The sequence below is a fragment of the Solenopsis invicta genome, chromosome 12 (genome assembly GCF_016802725.1).
Source record: "Solenopsis invicta isolate M01_SB chromosome 12, UNIL_Sinv_3.0, whole genome shotgun sequence".
NCBI classification, from domain to species: Eukaryota; Metazoa; Arthropoda; class Insecta; order Hymenoptera; family Formicidae; genus Solenopsis; species Solenopsis invicta.
In genome coordinates this window covers 198,742-219,329 of record NC_052675.1, presented here as the reverse complement: position 1 = coordinate 219,329, position 20,588 = coordinate 198,742, and the positions used below count along the sequence as shown (strand labels likewise).

Below are 20,588 nucleotides of genomic sequence, written 5' to 3'. Positions count from 1 at the left end.
TCATCGTCGACTAAAGGATTTAGGAGATTTACATCGATGAATTCGAGATCTTCTTTCCGCTTTCCCTCGACGATCTCCGGCCTCTGGCTTTTAAATCCTAAATTTAAAGGCTTCTCGATGCTTGTAGACTTTTCGGAAAATTTCACGTCCCATGATATGACGACCTTCCTGTTCTCGGGTATCCAGATTCGGTAACCTTTGCTCTCTTCGGAAAATCCAACGAGAATACCATCTTTAGATCAAGATTCCAGCTTTCCCTTCCCAGGAGTGCGGTCAAAACAGAAAACTCGCATACCGAATTCATGAAGATGGCTTACATCAGGCGGTTGTCCGATCCATATCTCGTGAGGCGTCTTCCCTTTTAGACTTTTAGTAGGACATCTGTTGCGAATATAATTCGCAGTGTTGACAGCTTTAGCCCAGAAATGCGAAGGTAAACCAGACTGAAACAATAAACAGCGAGCCATGTCAAATAATGTACGATTTTTGCGCTCGGCAATGCCATTTTGTTCCGGATTATACGGAACCGTCAATCGTCTTGTGATGCCCCATGCCTTGAGATATTCCTTGAATTCGTTGCTCAGGTACTCTCATCCGTTATCAGTCTGCAAACATTTAACAGAACGTCTCTTCTGGTTTTCTACCAGAGCGATGTATTCTTTAGTGGCTTTAAAAACTTCGTCTTTGGACTTCAAAAATTTTACTTCACACCAGCGAGAGTGATCATTAATGAATTTGATGTAATACTTTACGTTGCCAATTGAAGCGACACGCATTGGTCCACAAACGTCAGAATGCACAATGTCCAGAAGTTCAGTCATTCTCGAGACGACTGTCTTGGAAAAGACTTGCGAGACATCTTGGCCTTGGCGCAGATGTCACATTCCACATTGTCTCCGAGTTCCTTTCGAGTGAGACCAAGTATAACTCCACTTCTTTCCGCTTCGCGAAGGTCTGCCATATTAAGGTGTCCAAAACGTCGGTGCCATGAAATTTTGCCATCTGAAGAGACTGAGGGCGGAGTTTCGGAGCCAGTTACGGCGTGAACGACTTCCTCGTGTTCTCGGACGTAATACAATCCGTCGATCTTCTCAGCGACGAGTTTCAGGTTTCCCTCAAGATCCGTCACAGATGCAGTGTTTCTGTAAAAGATCACTTTGTGTCCCTGTTTAGTAATTTTACCTACCGAAAAAAGATTTGTTCGTAGGTCAGGAACATATAAAGTGTTCTGCAATGAGACGTCTTTCATCGCTCCAAAAACATTAGCCTTGAACTTGACAGTGCCCTCGGCTATGCTTTCTGTGTAGTCACTGTTGGCTAGATATAATCTCCCATATTTTGTGAAGTCTGTAGATACAAAAGATCCGGCGTTGTTGCACAAATGCGTAGTTGCTCCACTGTCCAAGCACCATCGGCGAGCTCGATCTTCAGGATGTCAGAAAAACTTCTCCGATACATAGCGAGACTTGTTCCGACGACTTTTGTTCAGTGGAATTTTTGTTTGGATTTTTACGACAATTGGCATCTTTATACCCGAACAAGTTGCAAATTGAACATTTGATTTTGTTCTTCTTGTTCTTGATCCCTTTTTTGCTTCCAAATTTTCCGAAGTTCTGCTGTGTGCTCTTCTGAGACGGTTTCGTGAGCATGGCTGTTGATCCGGAACTTTTCTCGTGACGATGAGCATCAGATTCCTCGATGATCTTCACACGTAAGGCATTCGAATCCGGCAAGTCATTGCGCGATTCGATCGCCACGCAAAAATTTTTAAAACTTGGCGGCAAGCTGTATAACAATGCTATAGTTAAAACGTCGTTATTTATATCCACATCCATATCTTTCAGCTTATCGACGGCATTGAAAAACAAACCAACGTGCTCTCGAATATCAGAGTTCTCCATCGGTGAAGCATTAATCTTTTCAAAAGGGTCGCTTTTTGCGCCGGCCCTTTTGACTGGTAAATAGACTCCAATTTAAGCCACACAGCACGCGAGATTAAACATCCCTTAATTTGTTTAAGTTCAGATGAACTTATTGCGAGGATGATGTCAGAACGAGTTTTGCTATCGCCCTTTAACCAAGCGGAAATAGCTGCGGCATTCTCGGCATTGCCATCGGCTCGGGTTTTGTGTACGTACCGCTTACAAATTCCCATTCGTCATTTTTAATCAGAAGCGCCTCCATATGAATCTTCCAAGTGTCGTAGTTCTCTCAGTTAAGGAATTCAAAACGTGTGACGTGAGAAGACTGCATTGCGTCGATTAATTCACTTCTCGGAGTGAGCACGGGCGAGCACAGAGAGTAATGTGGCGTCCAAAGATATAACGATTCGGAATTCACTCGTGTATAGAGTAAGACCTGTGGGCCCATAACCTGTTGTAGAGACGTAGATTGCGAAATAGTGTTCGCTCAATAAAACACACTTAAGACACGATTGTAATTATTGAAATATTTAATATTCGAGATGAGAGAAATCTGAATACAATTTTAAATAAGCGGTTGTAATGACAAAAGACTTCACAGGGTCTACACGTACGGAAAATAAAAGAAAAATGAATTATTTGGGTTTAAAACATCAACGAAGTGAGCCGCTTAGATTTAAATACAAAAATGCTCGTTATGCTAAAATATAAAAAAAGATTATATTGAAATATATTTTCCGACAGTGGAGAAAGCACTAAGCAGAAGAAAAGGCAGAGATAGCGCCGTCGTGGCAGAAGTGGAAAACGCAAAGATCAAACGGGGACGTGGGAAATTTGAAAAAGGAAAAGACAATAAGATAAGAGAAGAACGAAATGGAGGAAGGAAAAAGAAGTGGAGAGAAAGGAAGGGAGATAAGAAGGCAAAAAGAGGGGAAAGGAAAGGAGAAGAAGAAGGTGGAAAGACCGAGCAAAGCAGAAGGTTTGATGAAGGATAGAGTATATAGTCTGTCGCTGATAGATGCGTTTAAGAGAGGAGAGAAAAGGAAGGAGATAGATGCATTACAGGCAGATATTTTTAAGAAAAGTTTAAAGGTATTGAGATTGCCGGAAAAACAGCAGAAAAAACAGCCGGAAAAGCAGCCGGAAAAACAGGAAGAAGAGGGGTTAAGTGAGATATTAAGGGAGGTGAGGGAGAGTTTTAAGGAAATTAAAGCAGAATTAAGAGAGGTGAAGGAGGGGAAAGCAGAAATGAGAGAGTAAATGGAAGATATGAGGAAAAAATTAGACAGTTTAAAGAAAAGAGTGAAAGAAATCGAGAAAGGTAGGGGGAGGAAGAAGGAAAAGGAAAGGGGTGAGGAAAGAAAGGAGGAGGAAAAGGTAAAGCAGATAGAGAAAAGGAGAAAAGGAGAGATGAAGAATTTAGAAGAAAGGATGAAGAAAATAGAGTTAGAGGGGGGAAAAAAGAAAAAGAAAGAGAGGAAGAGAAATATAATTATAAAAGTAGTGAAAGCAAAGGAGAAAGCGATAGAGGGGTTAAAAAAAAAGATAGAAGAGATAGTGGGCAACAGGGAAGATAGCGAGAGTGGAAGGGATAAGGAGTATAGGGAAGAAAGATAAGGAGGGAAAGAAAATGGTATGAGTAAGATTAGCGAGTGTAGGGGAGAAAATTGAAGTTATGAAAGAAAAAGCAAGCTAAGGGAAAAAAAGGAGTGGATAGTAGATGATTTGACAGAAAAGAAGAGAAGGATAGAGTGATGGATAAGGAAGGAAGCAGAAAGGATAAAGAAGAAAGGTAAGAAAGTAAGAGTAGAATATATGAAAATATGGATTGAGGAGAAATTATGGATATGGAATGAGATTAAGGACCAGTTGAAGGAATGGCACGGAAAAGAAGTAAGAGAATGGAAGGGGGGAGGATAAAGGAGAGTAGAAGGCTGAAAAAAGAGAAAGGGGATTTTTAGTAGGGTGGTGGACGGAGAGAGAGGGAGAGGGGGAAAAAAGGAAATATAGAAAATGAGAAGCATAGGAAAAAGAGGAAGAATAAGAAAAAAAAATGGTAAAAAGTATAAGATAGGCTTTTGGAATGTGGCAGGCATGAAAAACAAAGAGAAGAATTTCAGGGAGAGACTAAAAGAATGGGATGTGATGTTCCGGAGTGAGACTTGGTTACAAAAGAAGGAACGGAAAAGAGTTCAAAAATGGCTGCCAAAAGGATACGTGTAGGAAATGCAAGAGACGGCAAAGACGAGTAAGAAAAGGAGGGCAATGGGAGAAATGATTATGGGGATAAGGGAAGGGATACGGATAGAAAAAGATGATAAGAAAAGAAAAGAGGAGGGATTACAAGCAGTAAAAGTAAATTTAGGGGGAGAGTGGTGGAGGTTAATAAGAGTGTATGTGAATGGAAATTTGGAGGAAAAAATGGGGCAGCTGAGAGAGTAAATGGAAGAAGGAGAGGAAGGAGTGAGGGTGTTAATATGGGGGATTTCAATGCTAAGACGGGGAGAGAAGGGGAAAGAGTAGGTGAGGATGAAGAGGGAGGGGTAGAACAGAGAAAGAGGAGCTCGAAGAATAAAAAAATGAATAGAGAAGGAAAGAAACTATGTGGTTATATAGGAGAATTGAGATAGTCGATATTGAATGGAAGCGTAAAGGGGGATAAAAAGGGGAAATGGACGTATACAGGAGAAAAGGAAGGACCGTAATAGATTACGTGATCGGAAATGAGGAAACAAGAAGAAAGGTGGAAAAGATGAAGGTGGAGGATTGAGTGGACTCCGACCATCAGCTGATAACGGTATGGATGGAGGGAGGAAGGCAAAGGGAAGAAAGGTTCGGAAAAGAGAAAGGAAGAGAAAGAAGAGGAGTTTGAACAAAGAAGAAAAAAAATTTGAGGAATACTTTGGGAAGAAGGATAGTAATGGTGAGGGAGTAGAGGAGGTTTGGAGAAAAATGAAGAAAAGAGTAGAAGTGGCATTAGAGAGAGTAGAGAAGGAAAAGAAGAAGGCACAGAGATGATGGTGGGATGAGGAATGTAGGGATAGGAAAAGAAAGGTTGTGGAGAAATTAAAGAGGTGAAGGAAGAGAAGGAAAGAGGGAAAAAAATATAAGGAAATGAGGAGGAGGTACAGGGAACATTGTGAGGAAAACAAGAAAAGCGAGAGGAAAAGATGGGAGAAGAAAATAGAAGGAATAAGATCCGAAAAGAATGTGTGGAAGGTAGTGAATAAAGGAAGGAGGAAAAGAAAAAGAGTCAGGGAAAGGATTGAAATGGAAGAGTGGGAAAAACACTTTAGAGGGGTACTGGGGGGAGTGGAGTGGAGGATAAGAGGGGAGGTAATGGAGAGAGGGGTAGAGAAGAAAAAAGAGATTAGTAGAATGGAAATTGGTAGGGCAATAATGAAATTAAAAGAGAGAAAAGCGGCGAGAGAGGATGGGATTATGAATGAAGTATGGAAATACGGGAGAAAAGAAATAAGGAAATGGCTTTGGGAAATATGCAATAGAGTGTGGAAGGAAGAGAGATGGCCGGAAGAATGGAGAGAGGGGATAATGGTACCAATAGTGAAAAGGGGAAGGGAGAAAAAGTAGAAGACTATAGGGGGGTTACGCTTACGCAAACGGCGTATAAAGTGTACGCAGTGGTTTTGGCGGAGAGATTGAAGGAAAAAGTGGAGAATAAAGGGATATTACTACCAAGCCAAACGGGGTTCAAAAGAGGGGTAGGAACGATAGATCACATATACGTATTAAACTATCTAATAAATAAGAAAATAGCGGAAACGAAAGGCAAAATAGTTATGTTTGTGGATATGAAAGCAGCGTTTGACTTGGTGGATAGGGAGATACTGGTACAGACAATGAGAAGGAAGGGAGTGAGAGAAAGTCTGGTGATGAGGTGTGAGAAAGTTTTGGAGGAGACAATAAGTAGAGTAAGGGTGTGGAAAAGAGAGGGGGAAAATTTTTGGACAGGTAGAGGAGTGAGACAGGGATGTTCGTTGAGCTCTTGCATGTTCACACTACTACTAGCGAATTTAGATGAGGAGTTAGAAAAGGAGGGATGAAGGGGGCGTAAAGGTAAAGGAAAGAAAAATCTATTCCTTGGCGTATGCGGATGATGTGGCGGTGGTGGCAGAGGATGAAACAGGGATGAAAAGGTTAATAAAAACATTAGAAGGATATGTAGAACAAAAAAGATTAGAGGTAAATGTGGAGAAAACGAAAGTGATGAGGTGTAGAAGAGAGGGTAGGAGACAGAAAAAGATAATATGGAAATGGAAAGAAAATGAAATAGAAGAAGTAGAAAGGTATAAATATCTGGGGTACATGATGATGGCAAATGGGGAACAGAAAAAGCATATAGAGGGAAGAGTCAAAAAAGGAGCGGTGGTAATGAAAGAGGTATAGAGAATAGAAAAGAGGAAATTCGGAAAGGATTGGGCTAAAAAGATGTGGTTATTTGATAGGTTGGTGTAAACGATAGTTAGCTATGGTGCAGAAATTTGGGGGTGGAAAGAAAGGGAAGGGGTAGAGAGGATACAGGACAGGTATTTGAAATGGGTAATAAGAGTGGGAAGGTACACATCGAGGTACATAATAAGGGAGGATATGCAGAGAGAAAAATTAAGGGGAAGGGCAGGAATGAGGGCATGGAGTTATGAAAAGAAACTGGGAGAAGAAGGAGGGGAGTTGACAAGGCTGTGTTGGGAGAAGATAAAAGATAGAGCGAATGAGGGAAAAGTGATGGGAAAATGGGAGAAAGAAAGAAGAAGAAAGAAGAAAAGAGCTGGAATATCAAGGAGATAGAAAAGTTGAGAGAAAAGGTAGGGTTAAGGGGAGAAGAGGTGGTAGCAAGAGAGAGGAGGCGGCAGAAGGAGGAAAGGTGGAAAAGAATTAGGAGCTTGAGTTTCAACAGATGGTATAACAAAGTGAAGAAGAAGGAGTACTTGAAGAGGTATTGGAAGCAGGAAAGATGGAAAAGGATTGCGAGGTTTAGGTTAGGAGACGGTATGAGAGGAAGTAGATACTGGGAAGAGGAAGAGGAAAGGAAGTGTAGGATATGTGGATGGGGGGAGGAAACGTGGGAACATATATGGGAGGAATGCACGGATTGGGGGATAGAAAAGAGATGGCAGGAGATGGTACAAGAGGTTTTAGGTGAGAGGGGGGAAGGAGAGGTTTGGATGAAGAGACTGGAGGAAATGAGGGAAGGAGGAAGTTGGAATTAAGGAAGTATGGAAGAAAGGAACGAAAATGCGGCAAAAACGGAGGTCCAAGGAATGAGTGTAGAATAATGTATGGATGAGTGTGTATTTTGTTTTTTCTTCTCTCTCGTGCGGAATGAAAAGATAGCATAGGTATTTTGTAAGCGGAGCGGAGGTCCGCAGTATACCCCGCAAAGGGAATAAAGCACTACTACTACCACTACTACTTTAATACATGTAGAATATTGCACCATAAAGCAAATTTTGGGATTGTAATGAAATCCTCTTAAAAACAAATATTTTTTCCAATACAAAATTATAATTTCAGCCAAAAGCTAAATAATATCATTTTTTATTATCCAATTATTTAGTACTAAGTAAATAACATATTTTTAACAAATAACTATTAAATAAAAAATAGTTGTAACGTCTGCATTATATATTATTTAGACTTATTTTTTTTTTTCTTTATTTTTTGAGGAAAATTTTTGTTCTTCATAAAAACTGAATTTTTTTAAAATTAATTAATCTTCTCTCGCAGGAATAATCGCGTGATATTTTAATGTATCCGGAATCGTTTTTGCTAATACAAATCTTGGTTTTAAAAACTTACTTAATGTATTAAAGTATTTGTGAAAATTTTTTTAGATTTTCAAAACTGTATAAAATTGTTCATTTCTTTATTTAAATCTAAAAAATTACTTTTTTTGATACTATTAAATTTTTGTTACTAAAATTAATATTTTTATCTGAAAGTATAGAAAAAATCCTAAAAAAATTCATGTCTCTAAAAATTTTTTAATTTTAGCTAAAAATGTTAAAAAAAGAAAAAAAATTTTTTTTAAATTTAAACGATAGCCTTTAATATCTTTGATGCAAGGCATATAATGCTTACTTTTTTTATCATTAACCTTATACAATACATCCACTAACATGTTTTCATTATCATTTAAAAAATCCCAAACACTTTATTGTATAATAAATTAGAGCGTCATGAAAATATACGTATAATATATGTTACGTAATTTGAAGCGGCTGGCCGGAGCATGTACGTACTTTACATTGGTTCAAATTGCATGTGTACAGCTTCACTAATGCTACAGTTGTCAACATGTATGCTGCCATGGTTTGAAATATGCATTGCAAGTCTCCATGACATTCGACCAATCTAGCAATCTGAAATTAAATAAACAAAAAATACAGCTTTATTTATCACTGTTTCTAAAACAAAGCTTCTAATTAAGAAGAAATAGCTCTACCGCGCGCGCACATACATTTTATCAATTACCTGTGGAATAAAGAGAGAAAATATGCTCAAAGTCACAATACTCAAACAGATTAATTTTGTTTTTTGCTTCTGATACGGCCACTGACCGGCCAACGATAATACTTTCTTAACGACACCGTAATAACAATGGTTTGGAGTCTCCATTGCGATTGTAAGCGCGTAGATAAGACAGTCGGAGTCCTAGACAGTCTTGCGTTCAAAGAGAATAAGAGACGTCCGTCACGTGCAGTTTCGACTAACTGTAAATTTTTATTTTACCCACGTCTCCCATCTCCCTTGCTATAGGACATATAATTTAGTGGACCTTGAACATATCATACATTACACGCTAATAATAATACAGCTATATACGCGGCTCGGTTTCCCTTCCTACAATTTTTTTTCTTTCTTAGTACGTATATCTAGGGGTGTTTCTCAAATCAACTAGCGGTATCGCGTACGCACGCCCTAATGCAACAATGACATGTATATAATAACTTTTTTTACACGATTGAGTAACACATGAAAGCAACGTTTCTTTCCTTGACACTAAATATAGAGCAGGAAAAGCGAAACTCGATCTATACTGATATATAATTTTTCAAATTTTATCCGTTGACGGAAAATGTATCTATCAAAATAAAAGCTACGTGTTTCAGTTCTTTTCCTCCTCCTCCTTCTTTTCTTTCCTTGACTCTAGCTTCTTTGCATTCCATTCGCAATAAGAGACTTGCAACAAGTTAAATACAATTCAACATTCGATAACATTAAAGGTAAATTAAAATAAAAAATGTAAAATAAAAAATATACCTACACATGTGTGTAGCGTGCGTTAACAATAATATATATAATAGACTTTCAATCAAAGGTATACAAATGCAGCTTTTGCTTTCGATAATCAATTGCTATTGCACAAATAATAATTAATCATATGTCGGAATAACAGTTATTGAATTGATGCGAATACCGTAAAGTACGACAATGAAGTTTGTAGAGCCTTAAAGTAAAAGGGAGAGCCCCAACTGCCTACAAAATCGATTGCCTACAGCGTCGATAGCCAAAGCACGTTTGCCTACAAATCTTTCGTACACAAAATCTTTTATCTACAAAATTGATTGTCCACAAAAATTTTTGCCTACAATTCAATAGCCTACAAGCTCTATTGCGCACAAATATAAAATTGAGAAACGAATGTACGTTTGCACACATAACATTATTGCCTACAATACGTTTGCCTACGAACTTTATTGTGCACAAGTAAAAAATTATAAATCCAATGCGACAATTTTAGTAGTATAAAAATTTTTATTTTAATAAAACTTTTTAATTTCTGTTTTCTCTTTAATTTTTAGAGATTAAATGTTATATATTCCATTGAAAACTTTTTTAAATTAAATATATCCACTTGAGTTCGAACAGAGAGATTCTTCAATGGAAATACGCACATAGTACCATTTTGGTTTTGTATAGAAATTAAAAGGAGTGGGTTAAAATAGAAAAATTACGTACGTTCGTTTCTTAATTTTATATTTGTGCGTAATGGAGCTTGTTGGCTATCGACCTGTAGGCAAAAATTTTTGCGGGCAAACGTACATTTGTTTCTGAATTGTATATTTGTGCGCAATGGAGCAAGTAGGCTACCAAACTGTAGGCAAAAATTTTTGTGTGCAAACGTACATTTGTTTCTCAATTTAATATTTGTGCGCAATAGACCTTGTAAGCTATCAAACTGTAGGCAAAAATTTTTGTGTACGATCAATTTTGTGAATAAAGGTTTTGTGTACGAAAGATTTGTAGGCAAACGTGCGTTGGCTATCGACGCTGTAGGCAATCGATTTTGTAGGCAGTTGGGGCCTTCCCAAAGTAAAAGCATTATATGTATGCATGTGTATGCAGTGAGAGCACATTGAAGAAGCAACAGTTATTTATAATAATTCTTCTTTTACCAAGGTAAAGCTCTCTCGAGAGAAAACGTAAACTTAAGAAACTCAATCAAAGACTCTTCATCATTGTCAGTATAAGTAATTAATTTTTGTGATTTGATGGATGTATTGTACCAACATATCTATATTGTACCAATTATCATATCTGTTATATTTCACACAAATGTGAATTTTATGTATGAGATATGTAACGAATATGTATTTATAGATGAATGATTATATTTCTTTCTTTTTTGAAAGAATTATCTTACATTTTCTCGCGTATCTGAAGACTATCAGCTTTTGTCTTTCAAAAATGAGAAAGAACAAATGCATCAGTTCACTAATAACGTATAACGCAAATTTTATTGTTTTTAAATTATTGTTGCTATCATCGTTCTGCTGCGTCGTTTTTAGAACAATAAAAAAAACGTACATTTTATTTTGTACAAAAAATAGTTATTAATTTCATATTCATAATAAATGACTTTGTACTTGTAGCAGTGTAATGCTCAGTCCTATTGTTACTATCAAAATGACTGCATAGCAAAAGGAACACAAAACGTATCTTCGAGATGTTACGCGTACCTGTTTGTGCGTGCGTGCGTGCGCGCGTGCGTGCGTGCGTGCGCGTGCGCGTGTGAGTGTGTAACAAACAATAGATGAAAGTTTAACAATGAATTGAATTTTGTCAAAGTTTTTATTCTAGATAAGTATTCTTACATTTACAGATACATGTTGCTCTAATATTTGGTCTAATCATTCGACTTTGTATATTTGCCCTAAAACTTTTTGTTATTTACCTTAAAGTTATTTACTTTAAAACTGTGCATGCACAATGAACGCGGTTTTTTCCGGTATGTATCATCCGTATTAGTATTTACAGTATTCATTTTGTCATTGCGATTACGCAATGAACATTAATGTTTCATCAAGACAAGATTTTTTGTCTTGAAATGCATTTCTTGTTTTGTCTTGATTTTCAAGATAAGAAATTTAGGTTTTCTTATCTTGACTATTTCTTGGTAATGCATTTCTTGTTTTGAATTTAAGAATCTTGAATTTCTTAAAACTTCTTGATCTTTTTATACATATTACAATTTAAAAAATACTCATCTATTTTAATATTATCAAAATTTCCGACAGAATCACAAAAACTTTATAAAATTAAAATAGGCGTAAAAAGAAGAGGTGCTTAGATAAATTTTACAAGAAAATCGAACAAAAAATTAATAAATCATTAAATAAAAATATGCAATTGTGAGCAATTAGTCCAGTTAAAGTAATTTCCCAAGCTATGATAGCATGCAAAAAGATGTAGTATTCCCTTTCGTCGATAAAGTAATATCCCGGATATGTCAATAGAATAGGACGGGATTTATTGAGAGGTAATACAACATCCAACAATTACGGAATAAGAGACATTGACAAAAATAGACAAACAACTACAAAGACATATACTACGCAAGAGATGATGATAATTGTGTAATAATTATTAAATTGTATGTTCAATTTTCATACACGAAAGAGAAGAGAAATACACACACACACATAGTACTTTATACTAATTGATTATAACTGCAGACTGTTACAATGTTTTATCTTATAATTAGTAGATATGTATAAAATATTGTTGGGCCGAGTTGTTATAAGTACTGACAAGATAAGAAAATTATTTTTTTTATTAATTACTAGTTTCTGAAATTGATAGGTAATCGCGGCAGCAATCGAAGCAATCGTCTTGATCGTTAGAAAATGTGATCAGAACGAATACTTGTATAACCGATGACATATACCTATATCAATTGAATTCTTTGATGCTTTTCTGTGCCTTTTATCAAAAATGTCTATACATAAAAAAAATGTAGTTACAAAAGTAAGGTAAAAAATAAACAAATGCACCCCAATTCAATTTGTTCAAAAAAGTATCATGGAAAGAAGACTTCGTATATACGCGTTACACAGCACTTTGTTGCAATTAAGGTAGCACGTGTACAATTTCACTAAACTTATCGTTGCTAATATTAACGATGTCATAGCTTCCAAAATACATTGCAAGTTTCTGTCGCATATTACAAATCTGGCAAACTGGAAATATTATTGTTTTCATTAGGCTCAAAATTTATGTCAATATAAATACAATATAAAATTAAAATTTAATCAGTGTTACCGCCGGAACGTTTACGGAAAATATATTTAGAGTTATCAAGCTGACGCCGAGCAACTTCGTTTCCGATTTTTGATAAGGCCACTGATCTCCAGCCAATGACGTCATTTTTTTAACATCTTAATAATTGCTTCACGACATTAGTTGATGGCGGATTCTTCGTTTCTGGTCTTGCAAATTTGCAGACGACAGTTGACAGAAAATTTCTTTGTCACAAAAATTTTTGTTCATCGTTTTATTCGCTTGTTCTCATCCCTCAACATGAGAATACATATAGTCTGACAAGTTACGAGATAGTAAAAACACATCATAAACCATATAATGCAAACGCTATAGACTGTATAGCACGTGCGCGATATACTTCTGTCGATTACCGCGCACAGAGTACAACAAACGACACACACATAGTGTGTCGTTTTCACAGGAATAACATTTATAGAAAATTTATGTGAATCCGCGCGTGTTCCAAGCATCGCACGTCATTTGCGAATTCCCTCCGTGTATGAAACGTAGTAAAAAATTTTCTTGGAAATTATATAAACGCCGAGCGTACAGCGCGCGGCGTTTATATAATTCCCGAGAAAACTTTTTAATCTTCTAATAGTGACACGCGTTTCTTTCCTTTTCTTTTTTTTACACTTTTAAAAACTTGATTTAGCAGACCCTTACTGTCTCGTGAGGGAAGAGAAATTTTACCTTACATTTAACGATGATTTGCGGTAATAAGGATAAATGAGGGTGATTTTTACCTCATACCTTACAATTGTTTCTACACAGCGTTACCTTGTAACTATAATCTTATAATATTTACATGTTTATTCTCTCATTACACTTTTACTTTCTCGAATTACGAATACTTTTTTATAACGCAACTCCGTTTGATTTCAAGCTAGTACTCTAATACATAAAGGTCAGCAAGTGATGAAGATTTCTTAAAATGATTACAATTAATATATGTATGTTATCGCAAATGTTACTCATGTACTAATGGATAACTTGTCTTGATGTTAATACACTCAGAATTACAACTTTTGTGGATTGGCTGGATAATCTGGATATATTCGTAGGTTCTAATGTTTGATATTTCAACACTGCAGATCGTTCCTTAATTATTCCAAAGACGAGAGTACGGTAAAGTATGACATTGAAGTTTGCACGATCTTAAAATATACATATTACACGTATTATTAAATAAACTATAAATTATTGTACGTTTACAATGTAATTCTCAAATGAGTATTAGAAATTGTAAGGGAAATGTTTCTTGTTTATTTAAGGAAGAAAAGATCCTACAAGAGTATACGGGGTATCCGATACCCCTCTTAATTAATATTTTGGGAAATGAAAGAAGATGGAATTTTTTAACTAATATTTTCTTTCTCAATTTTTGCTCAGATTATTATATTTATTAAAGTTGAACAACCAAGTTGCAAGGAGTCTGGAGTACGCACAAGTGTAACATATGAGGCCATGCAGAGCTCCTAGCTTGGATTTACTGTACGTTCTCTCTCTCTCTCTCTCTCTTTCTCTCTTTCTCTCTCTCTCTTTCTCTCTCTCTCTCTTTCTCTCTCTCTCTCTTTCTCTCTCGATCAAAATTGTATTCCAATTGTTTATTAATAAATAAATAAATGAATAAATAAATCAATAAATTGATAAATAGGTAGATAATTAATAAGGGTAATTATTTACTATAGGGAACCCAACTCCAATCATGTTGACCTTGACGTACGTTATAGAGGCAAGGATATTGAACAACTTTTCTTTAGAAATTAATTGGCGCTTTTCTACAGATTTCGAAATATACTTAGAGAAAGAAAAAACAGTTTTTCTTAATTATTTTAGAAAATATTTATTTTAGAAGAAAAAGTATCCAATAAAAAATAAAGCTTATAAAAAACTCTACAAATAAGATTTTATACAGATTTTACCTAATTCCAATACTTTAGTCGTTATAATCGAAAAACCATTTTAAACAAATTTTGAAAAATTCCAATTTTCACATATCGTACAGAGAACGCATGGGCGGGAAAGGGGATCCACCCCTCCACCCTATATTTTTCCTAACCCAACTCAACTCTATTTTAGTTACAATTTGGACATAATTTCAAATCTAATGTCGCAACGTAGTCAATTGGATATCCTTGGCCAAATTACAATTAAAATAGGGATTGAGTTAGGAAATATACAGGAAGAGGGTGTAAGGAGAGGGGCGGAGCCCCTTCTCCGCCAACGCGTTCTCTGTACCATATGGATTTTTAACTTTCCACGCAAAACAAATTCCTCATTAAGTGTGTGAGTATATGTCTGGTTATTACTGAAAATGAATTATTAATGAAAATAAAAAGAACTCATTTTAAAACAGTTTTTCTATTGTAACGACTAAAATATTAAAATTAGGTAAAATATGTATATGACCTTTTTTTGTAGAACTTACCACAAGCTTTATTTTTTGTTTGATCAGAATTTTTTTGTAAAATAATTATTTTCTGAAATAATTAAAAAAAAAATGTTTTTTCTTTATCTAAGTATATCTCGAAATCTGTAGAAAAGCGCCAATTAATTTCTAAGGAAAAGTTGTTTAATATCATTACCTCTATAACATATGTCAAGGTCAACATGATTACAGCTGGGTCCCCTATAGTAAATAATTACCAAATTCAATGTAATTTTCTATATGCACATTTCTGGTGAATGTAAAAATGTTTTATCGATACTGGAAAATAATTCTTAATTTATCTAGTACACGCATTAAATATAAATAAAATATTTTTAAGCGTTTTCTAGATTTTTGAAATTTTTTTTTCTCAACATAGATGCTTTGTATTTTAAAAAGAAAGCAGTTTAGGACACATATTTATAGAATCTCTTCTTCTTAAAATAAGACAAAGAATATTTCCCTTCACAATTTTTATACTTATTAGGAATCATCGTAATCAACATATGTATGTATATTATAAAATTTACCATGGTAAAGTTCTCCATTGAGAAAATATAGATCTTGCCAGCGCTTAAGAAAATAGGTTGAAGACTCTTTTGCATCACAAACAAAAGTATTCTTTGCGTCTTGGGAGATGTTTCATACCAGAGACTATTATAACTGCAACGCTTCAATGACACGCTAACTGAATCCCAATAAAGTAATCGTCATAAAATTATTCATCTTACATTTTATCGCGCGTTTGAAGACTGTGATCTATCAGCTTTTGTCCTTCGAAACTGAGGCAGAACAGATGGATTAATTGACCAACGACATACATCACGTATCTTATCACTTCTAAAATATCGGCATTCTGCTGTGTGATCTCCAATACGAAAAATATAACATTTTAATTTCTCTTGTGCATATATGTCTTTTCTTATTTTTTTCAAAAGTATACTGATAAGTATATCTGATTTCAAGTGTTTGCGTAAAGCCCAAACGTTGAATAAAATTTTGAAATAAATACATACTTGTAATAATGTAATGCTAATCATTATTGTATTTAGCGCTATTTGTATAGCCAGAGTTAACGAAAAGGTATCTTCGATCAGTTGAGCGAATCTATGGCACAAGCGTGAGACACAATGATAACAAGAATTAAAGTTTTTCTTTCCACTTTCTGCTGTCTTTGACTCTCCTCTCTCTCTCTCTCTCTCTCTCTGATATATATATACATATATATATATATATATATATATATATATATATGTATATGTATATAATCTATCTATCTATTAATTAGCTACTCACTTTAGAGCTTTTCGGTGCGTATACACAGAAAATGCAATTTGTTTGCGGTACACGTCACTTGTATGAGAATGTAAAACGTTCATGGTGTTATTACGTTTGCACATTAATCGTTCAAATCGTAATCTGCAAATATATTCGTAATGAAGCATCAATTTTGTTAACAAGAATATGCTGTTTTTACCCGACTAAAGTGAAAATACTGCAGACATGTTCAATGTAAGTTAGGAGTATACAGTCGTGACTGACTATTCCAGACATTGCAATTTCCCAAGCCATAATAGCATGTGAAAAGGTATAGAAGAAATATTTCCTTTCGTCAACAAAATAATATCCTGGATATGTCGGCAGTATAGGTCGAGATTCATTGAGAGGTAAAAGGACATCCAATACTTGCGGTATAAGGGATACAGACATAAATATATATACGGCCATAAAACAATACACTGCAACGTACATAGATAAAGGCAAAGAAAATAGGCAGAGATGTAAAAAATGTGAAAAAGAAAGTTGGATGATTTGTTTTTCTTACAAGCATATACCAAAGAATATCGTCTGCTGTTCTTGGCATATCTCTTCATAATTTCGTATTCTTCAGGTGTTTCCAATTCGTTCCAATCAACGAATAATTGATCAATAAGAACTTTCATCTGGAAGCATCAATGATTAAGGAAAAATTTTTCTTTATTGGTCAACATGCTCTACAATAATAAAATAAGATATCCTCCTTACATACACACACACACACGCGCGCGCGCGCGCGCGCACACGCACACGCACACGCGCACGCGCACGCACGCGCGCACGCACACGCACACGCACACGCACACGCACACGCACGCACAGGCACGCACACGCATGCACACGCACAGGCACGCACACGCATGCACACGCACGCACATGCACGCACGCACGCACGCACGTACGCACGCACGCACGTAAACATAACGTTGAGATTTAAGATACGAGATCTGTTCTTTTCAGCTCAAGTTTAACTGAAACAGACAGTAGAGATTATAAATACAAATGCCACACAAATGAATAATTTTACGTACTTTACATCGGTTGAAATAACACGTGTATAGTTTCACCAACGTTACACTTGTCAACATGTAAGATGTCATGGTTTCAAAGATACATTGCAAGTTTCCGTCACATTTAAAAAATTTCGCTACCTAGAAATTCAAATATATATATACATACATGCATACATATATATATATATATATATATGTATATATATACACACACATATATATATATATATATATATATATATATATATATATATGTAATCAAAGTGGAATAGCTTCTATATATATATATATATATAGAAGCTATTCCACTTTGATTGAAAATTAATTTGAGATTGCATGTCGCAAAACTGCGACTTTTTTCTCTTTTGACTTTAACCGTTTATACATACATATTATTTTTTTTACTTTGTATTTATTACCAATAAATTCACCCTACTTTGAACATTTTAACTTTACACATTTAATGTATGGAATCATACATAGAATCTTAAATTATCGTAGAATTGACCGGTATATAAATGAGGTTGAAACTTGTTCCGCGGTATGCATGGGATAAATTGTTAACATATTATATTGGCTATATAGTATTGGCCTTTCATGTTGATTTGACTGACTTTATGAATATAAGTGATATAAAAATTTAGATTGTATGTAACTTGAAATTACCTGTGGAATAATCATAGAAATTGTACTCAAAGTCACTAAGAGCACACACAACAATCTCGTTATTGGTTTCTGATAGGGCCACTGACCCGACAATGATGTTATTTTCTTAACAACACCATAGTAATGATTCCAGTTGGCGTCCATACTTTTAGTCGCAAATAATCTTTTGTCTCTGACTTTATCTAAGTAACTCATTTCATTTTACTTAAAACTTTCCTTGGTCCCCTTGGTACGAGGGACAGTTTAAGATCCTGGACAGGTGATGCATACATTTGCATAATACAAACGTGCATGCTATATGCCTATAATTTTCCAATAGTTATCACACGCGTTTCCGCAACGCATGGCGTAGCTTACCGCACGGACACGTACGGATGATAATAGTATTTATTCTTTTGACAATAAATACAACTTAGGGGAAAGCGAAACCCTATTGACAGGCGCGCCGCTTAGCATATGTTAGTAATGTATGTTCTCTTCGAATAGAGCTTATCGATCGAAAAAGTATTTTTTTTTCTTTTCTTTTTCCGCGACAGTTCTGGAAGCAATCTTCTCATTTTCGGCAAGTACTTAAAGTCTTACGTTTAACAATAATAATCTTACTTGGTAAAAATTGACATAAACTAAAAAAATAATTTGATGTAAAAAAAAGTAAATGAAATAAAACAACTCTTTATATCTTCCTTAATGTCACTCTTTCAATATATTTTTTAAAACGATGGATTAATTTTTCTATTCTATTAATCCTTAAACACACAAGCGAGTCTGAAAGACTCCATATAAAGCTTCGAACGTTTGCTGTGTAAAGACGGAATGAGATAAGAGGTTCGGACCAAGAGGTAAAAAAAAATTGAAATCTCTTTCGATTGATATGGTTGATCAATTTTTTTGGTCAACTAGAATTCAAACGGCATGCCAGCAAAGTTTTGTTGGAGTCTGTGGGACTAACATTGTGTATGAATGAAACTTTTTTTTGAGTAATCTGATATAAAAAAACTGCACAAAACACGTCTGTAGATCCATTTGTGTATGTTACTCGCATATACTCTGGCCTAGTTTACACCGAGTACTTGATACACGTACTAACTAGTAATTTTCTATTAAATTATCTTAATTTCGGCAATAAATTTAAAGAATAGTATACTAAACTGGTACAATATAAATCGAGATAATTAAATATATGTATCATGTATACACGCATTGTCGAAAGTAAGATAATTTAATAGAAAGTTACGAGTTAATACGCGTATCAAGTGCTCGGTGTAAACTAGGACTCTGTCTAAGGGTGCGATCCATTAGATGTTGCAGATGCTTCGAAGCGCTTCAAGTATGATTTGCTAACTCGTAACTTTCTATTAAATTATGTTACTTTTAACGATGCGTGTATACATGATACATATATTTAATTATCTCGATTTATATTGTACGAACTTAATATACTATTCTTTAAATTTATTGCAGAAATTAAGATAATTTAATAGAAAATTACTAGTTAGTACGCGTATCAAGTGCTCGATGTAAACTGTGTCTGAAGCTTTTGAAGCATTTAGTGGATTGCACCCTAAAGTTAGAATACTATATAGTGCTATGAAAAAAAGAGCTTCTGCGCAGAGTCCAAAATACTTTATGAAACACATCAATTTTCAATTTTAGACACCTTGAGTTAATAAAAAATACCTCATATTCGCCTTCTTACATAAGTATGATTTTTAATAGAAATGGCAGTGACATAATTTTTTTTTTTATGACTCTTTAGCTTTAACACGCCGTATTATAAAGTCTTTAAAAGTTTTTTGTTGCAAAAATATGATTTTTTTAACAAAAGTGGATTTTTAGACACCCAAAAATACTTCCTATATTCTTCTTATATGATTATACTTATATGATTATACTTTTTAAAAGGAATGGCAATATCATAATATTTTTTTTTGAAAGTATGACTCTTTAGCTTTAAAACGCTGTATTTAAAAATCTTTAAAAGTTTTTTGTTACGAAAATATGATTTTTTTAACAAAAGTGGATTTTTAGACACCCAAAAATACTTCCTATATTCTTCTTATATGATTATACTTATATGATTATACTTTTTAAAAGGAATGGCAATATCATAATTTCTTTTTTTGAAAGTATGACTCTTTAATTTTAAAACGCTGTATTTAAAAATCTTTAAAAGTTTTTTGTTACGAAAATATGATTTTTTAGAGAAAAAGTGTATTTTTATACAATTTCTCATTTTTGCTTAATGGTTTTTCTTTTATAATTTAATAATAAATCATTTTTCGGCAATGCCGATTAGTCAGTCACATTTTTGAGATTCTGAACTTTTTTATAAAAAAAAGATTGTTGAAAAATATTGATTGGAACTGAAGTTATAACTTTTCAAAGTTAAAAAAGTCTCCCAGACCCGCAAATATGTTTACGTATTTTACGGGATTCGGTGTATTTAAGAGTTAAAAAAAATGTTGGAATTTTTGTCTTTAAGAGGGGGAATTCGGTCTTTTTGGCCAAAAATATAGTAAAATTTAGAAGTTTTTTTCAGAAATTAACTATACAATTAATTTGAAATTTGCACCATGTTCTTATCCATATTTTAAGAACGTACAGTTGTTTTTTGCTAATTTTTAATTATAAATAGAGAAGTTATATATGATTGAATATCACGCTGCGCAAAGTTCT

The 20,588-nt window shown here is 34.6% G+C and overlaps 2 protein-coding genes across 11 annotated transcripts in view; both read right to left on the bottom strand.

Moving 5' to 3' along the window:
- LOC105201558 (odorant receptor 13a-like) overlaps positions 1-10,081 on the bottom strand; it is a 60,232-nt gene extending 50,151 nt beyond the window's left edge. For 4 of the 7 annotated variants that reach the window (XM_039455843.1, XM_039455846.1, XM_039455844.1 and 1 more), the window contains exons 1-2: positions 8,415-10,081; positions 8,183-8,302 (exon numbers count right to left, since the gene is read on the bottom strand). In XM_039455843.1, coding sequence (XP_039311777.1) covers positions 8,183-8,302; positions 8,415-8,558 — 264 coding nt within the window. In that variant the 5' untranslated portion in view covers positions 8,559-10,081. Of the gene's footprint in view, positions 1-8,182; positions 8,303-8,400 lie in introns of all 7 variants that reach the window. The other 3 variants (XR_005576006.1, XM_039455845.1, XM_039455847.1) reach the window with 3 other exon arrangements.
- Positions 10,082-11,804: 1,723 nt separating this feature from the next.
- LOC113006191 (odorant receptor 13a-like) lies at positions 11,805-18,991 on the bottom strand. 4 transcript variants are annotated; one of them, XM_039455841.1, is made up of 9 exons: positions 17,913-18,975; positions 17,265-17,384; positions 16,742-16,859; positions 16,394-16,655; positions 16,213-16,335; positions 15,933-16,023; positions 15,648-15,784; positions 15,447-15,579; positions 11,805-13,642 (listed from the first exon to the last, which is right to left on the bottom strand). In XM_039455841.1, exons 1-9 carry the CDS (start codon positions 18,105-18,107, stop codon positions 13,592-13,594), a joined length of 1,230 nt encoding a protein of 409 aa, XP_039311775.1. In that variant the 5' UTR covers positions 18,108-18,975; the 3' UTR covers positions 11,805-13,591. The 4 variants fall into 4 exon arrangements, 2 of the variants coding, with proteins under 2 accessions (XP_039311775.1, XP_039311776.1); XR_005576005.1 differs by having other exon boundaries at positions 13,627-13,642; positions 15,447-15,604; positions 17,913-18,984; XM_039455842.1 differs by lacking the exon at positions 15,933-16,023 and having other exon boundaries at positions 15,648-15,698; positions 17,913-18,982.
- Between the last annotated feature and the right edge of the window lie 1,597 nt (positions 18,992-20,588).

What these genes read in the sequence shown, in the direction of transcription:
- LOC113006191 (XM_039455841.1), bottom strand. Translation starts at nt 18,107, where the DNA reads ATGAGTTACTTAGATAAAGTCAGAGACAAAAGATTATTTGCGACTAAA. An exon ending in ACGCACCGAAAAGCTCTAAA is followed by an intron (nt 16,024 to 16,212) that starts GTGAGTAGCTAA and finishes CTTGTGCCATAG; the next exon opens with ATTCGCTCAACTGATCGAAG. An exon ending in TTAGCATTACATTATTACAA is followed by an intron (nt 15,785 to 15,932) that starts GTATGTATTTAT and finishes TTCGTATTGGAG; the next exon opens with ATCACACAGCAGAATGCCGA.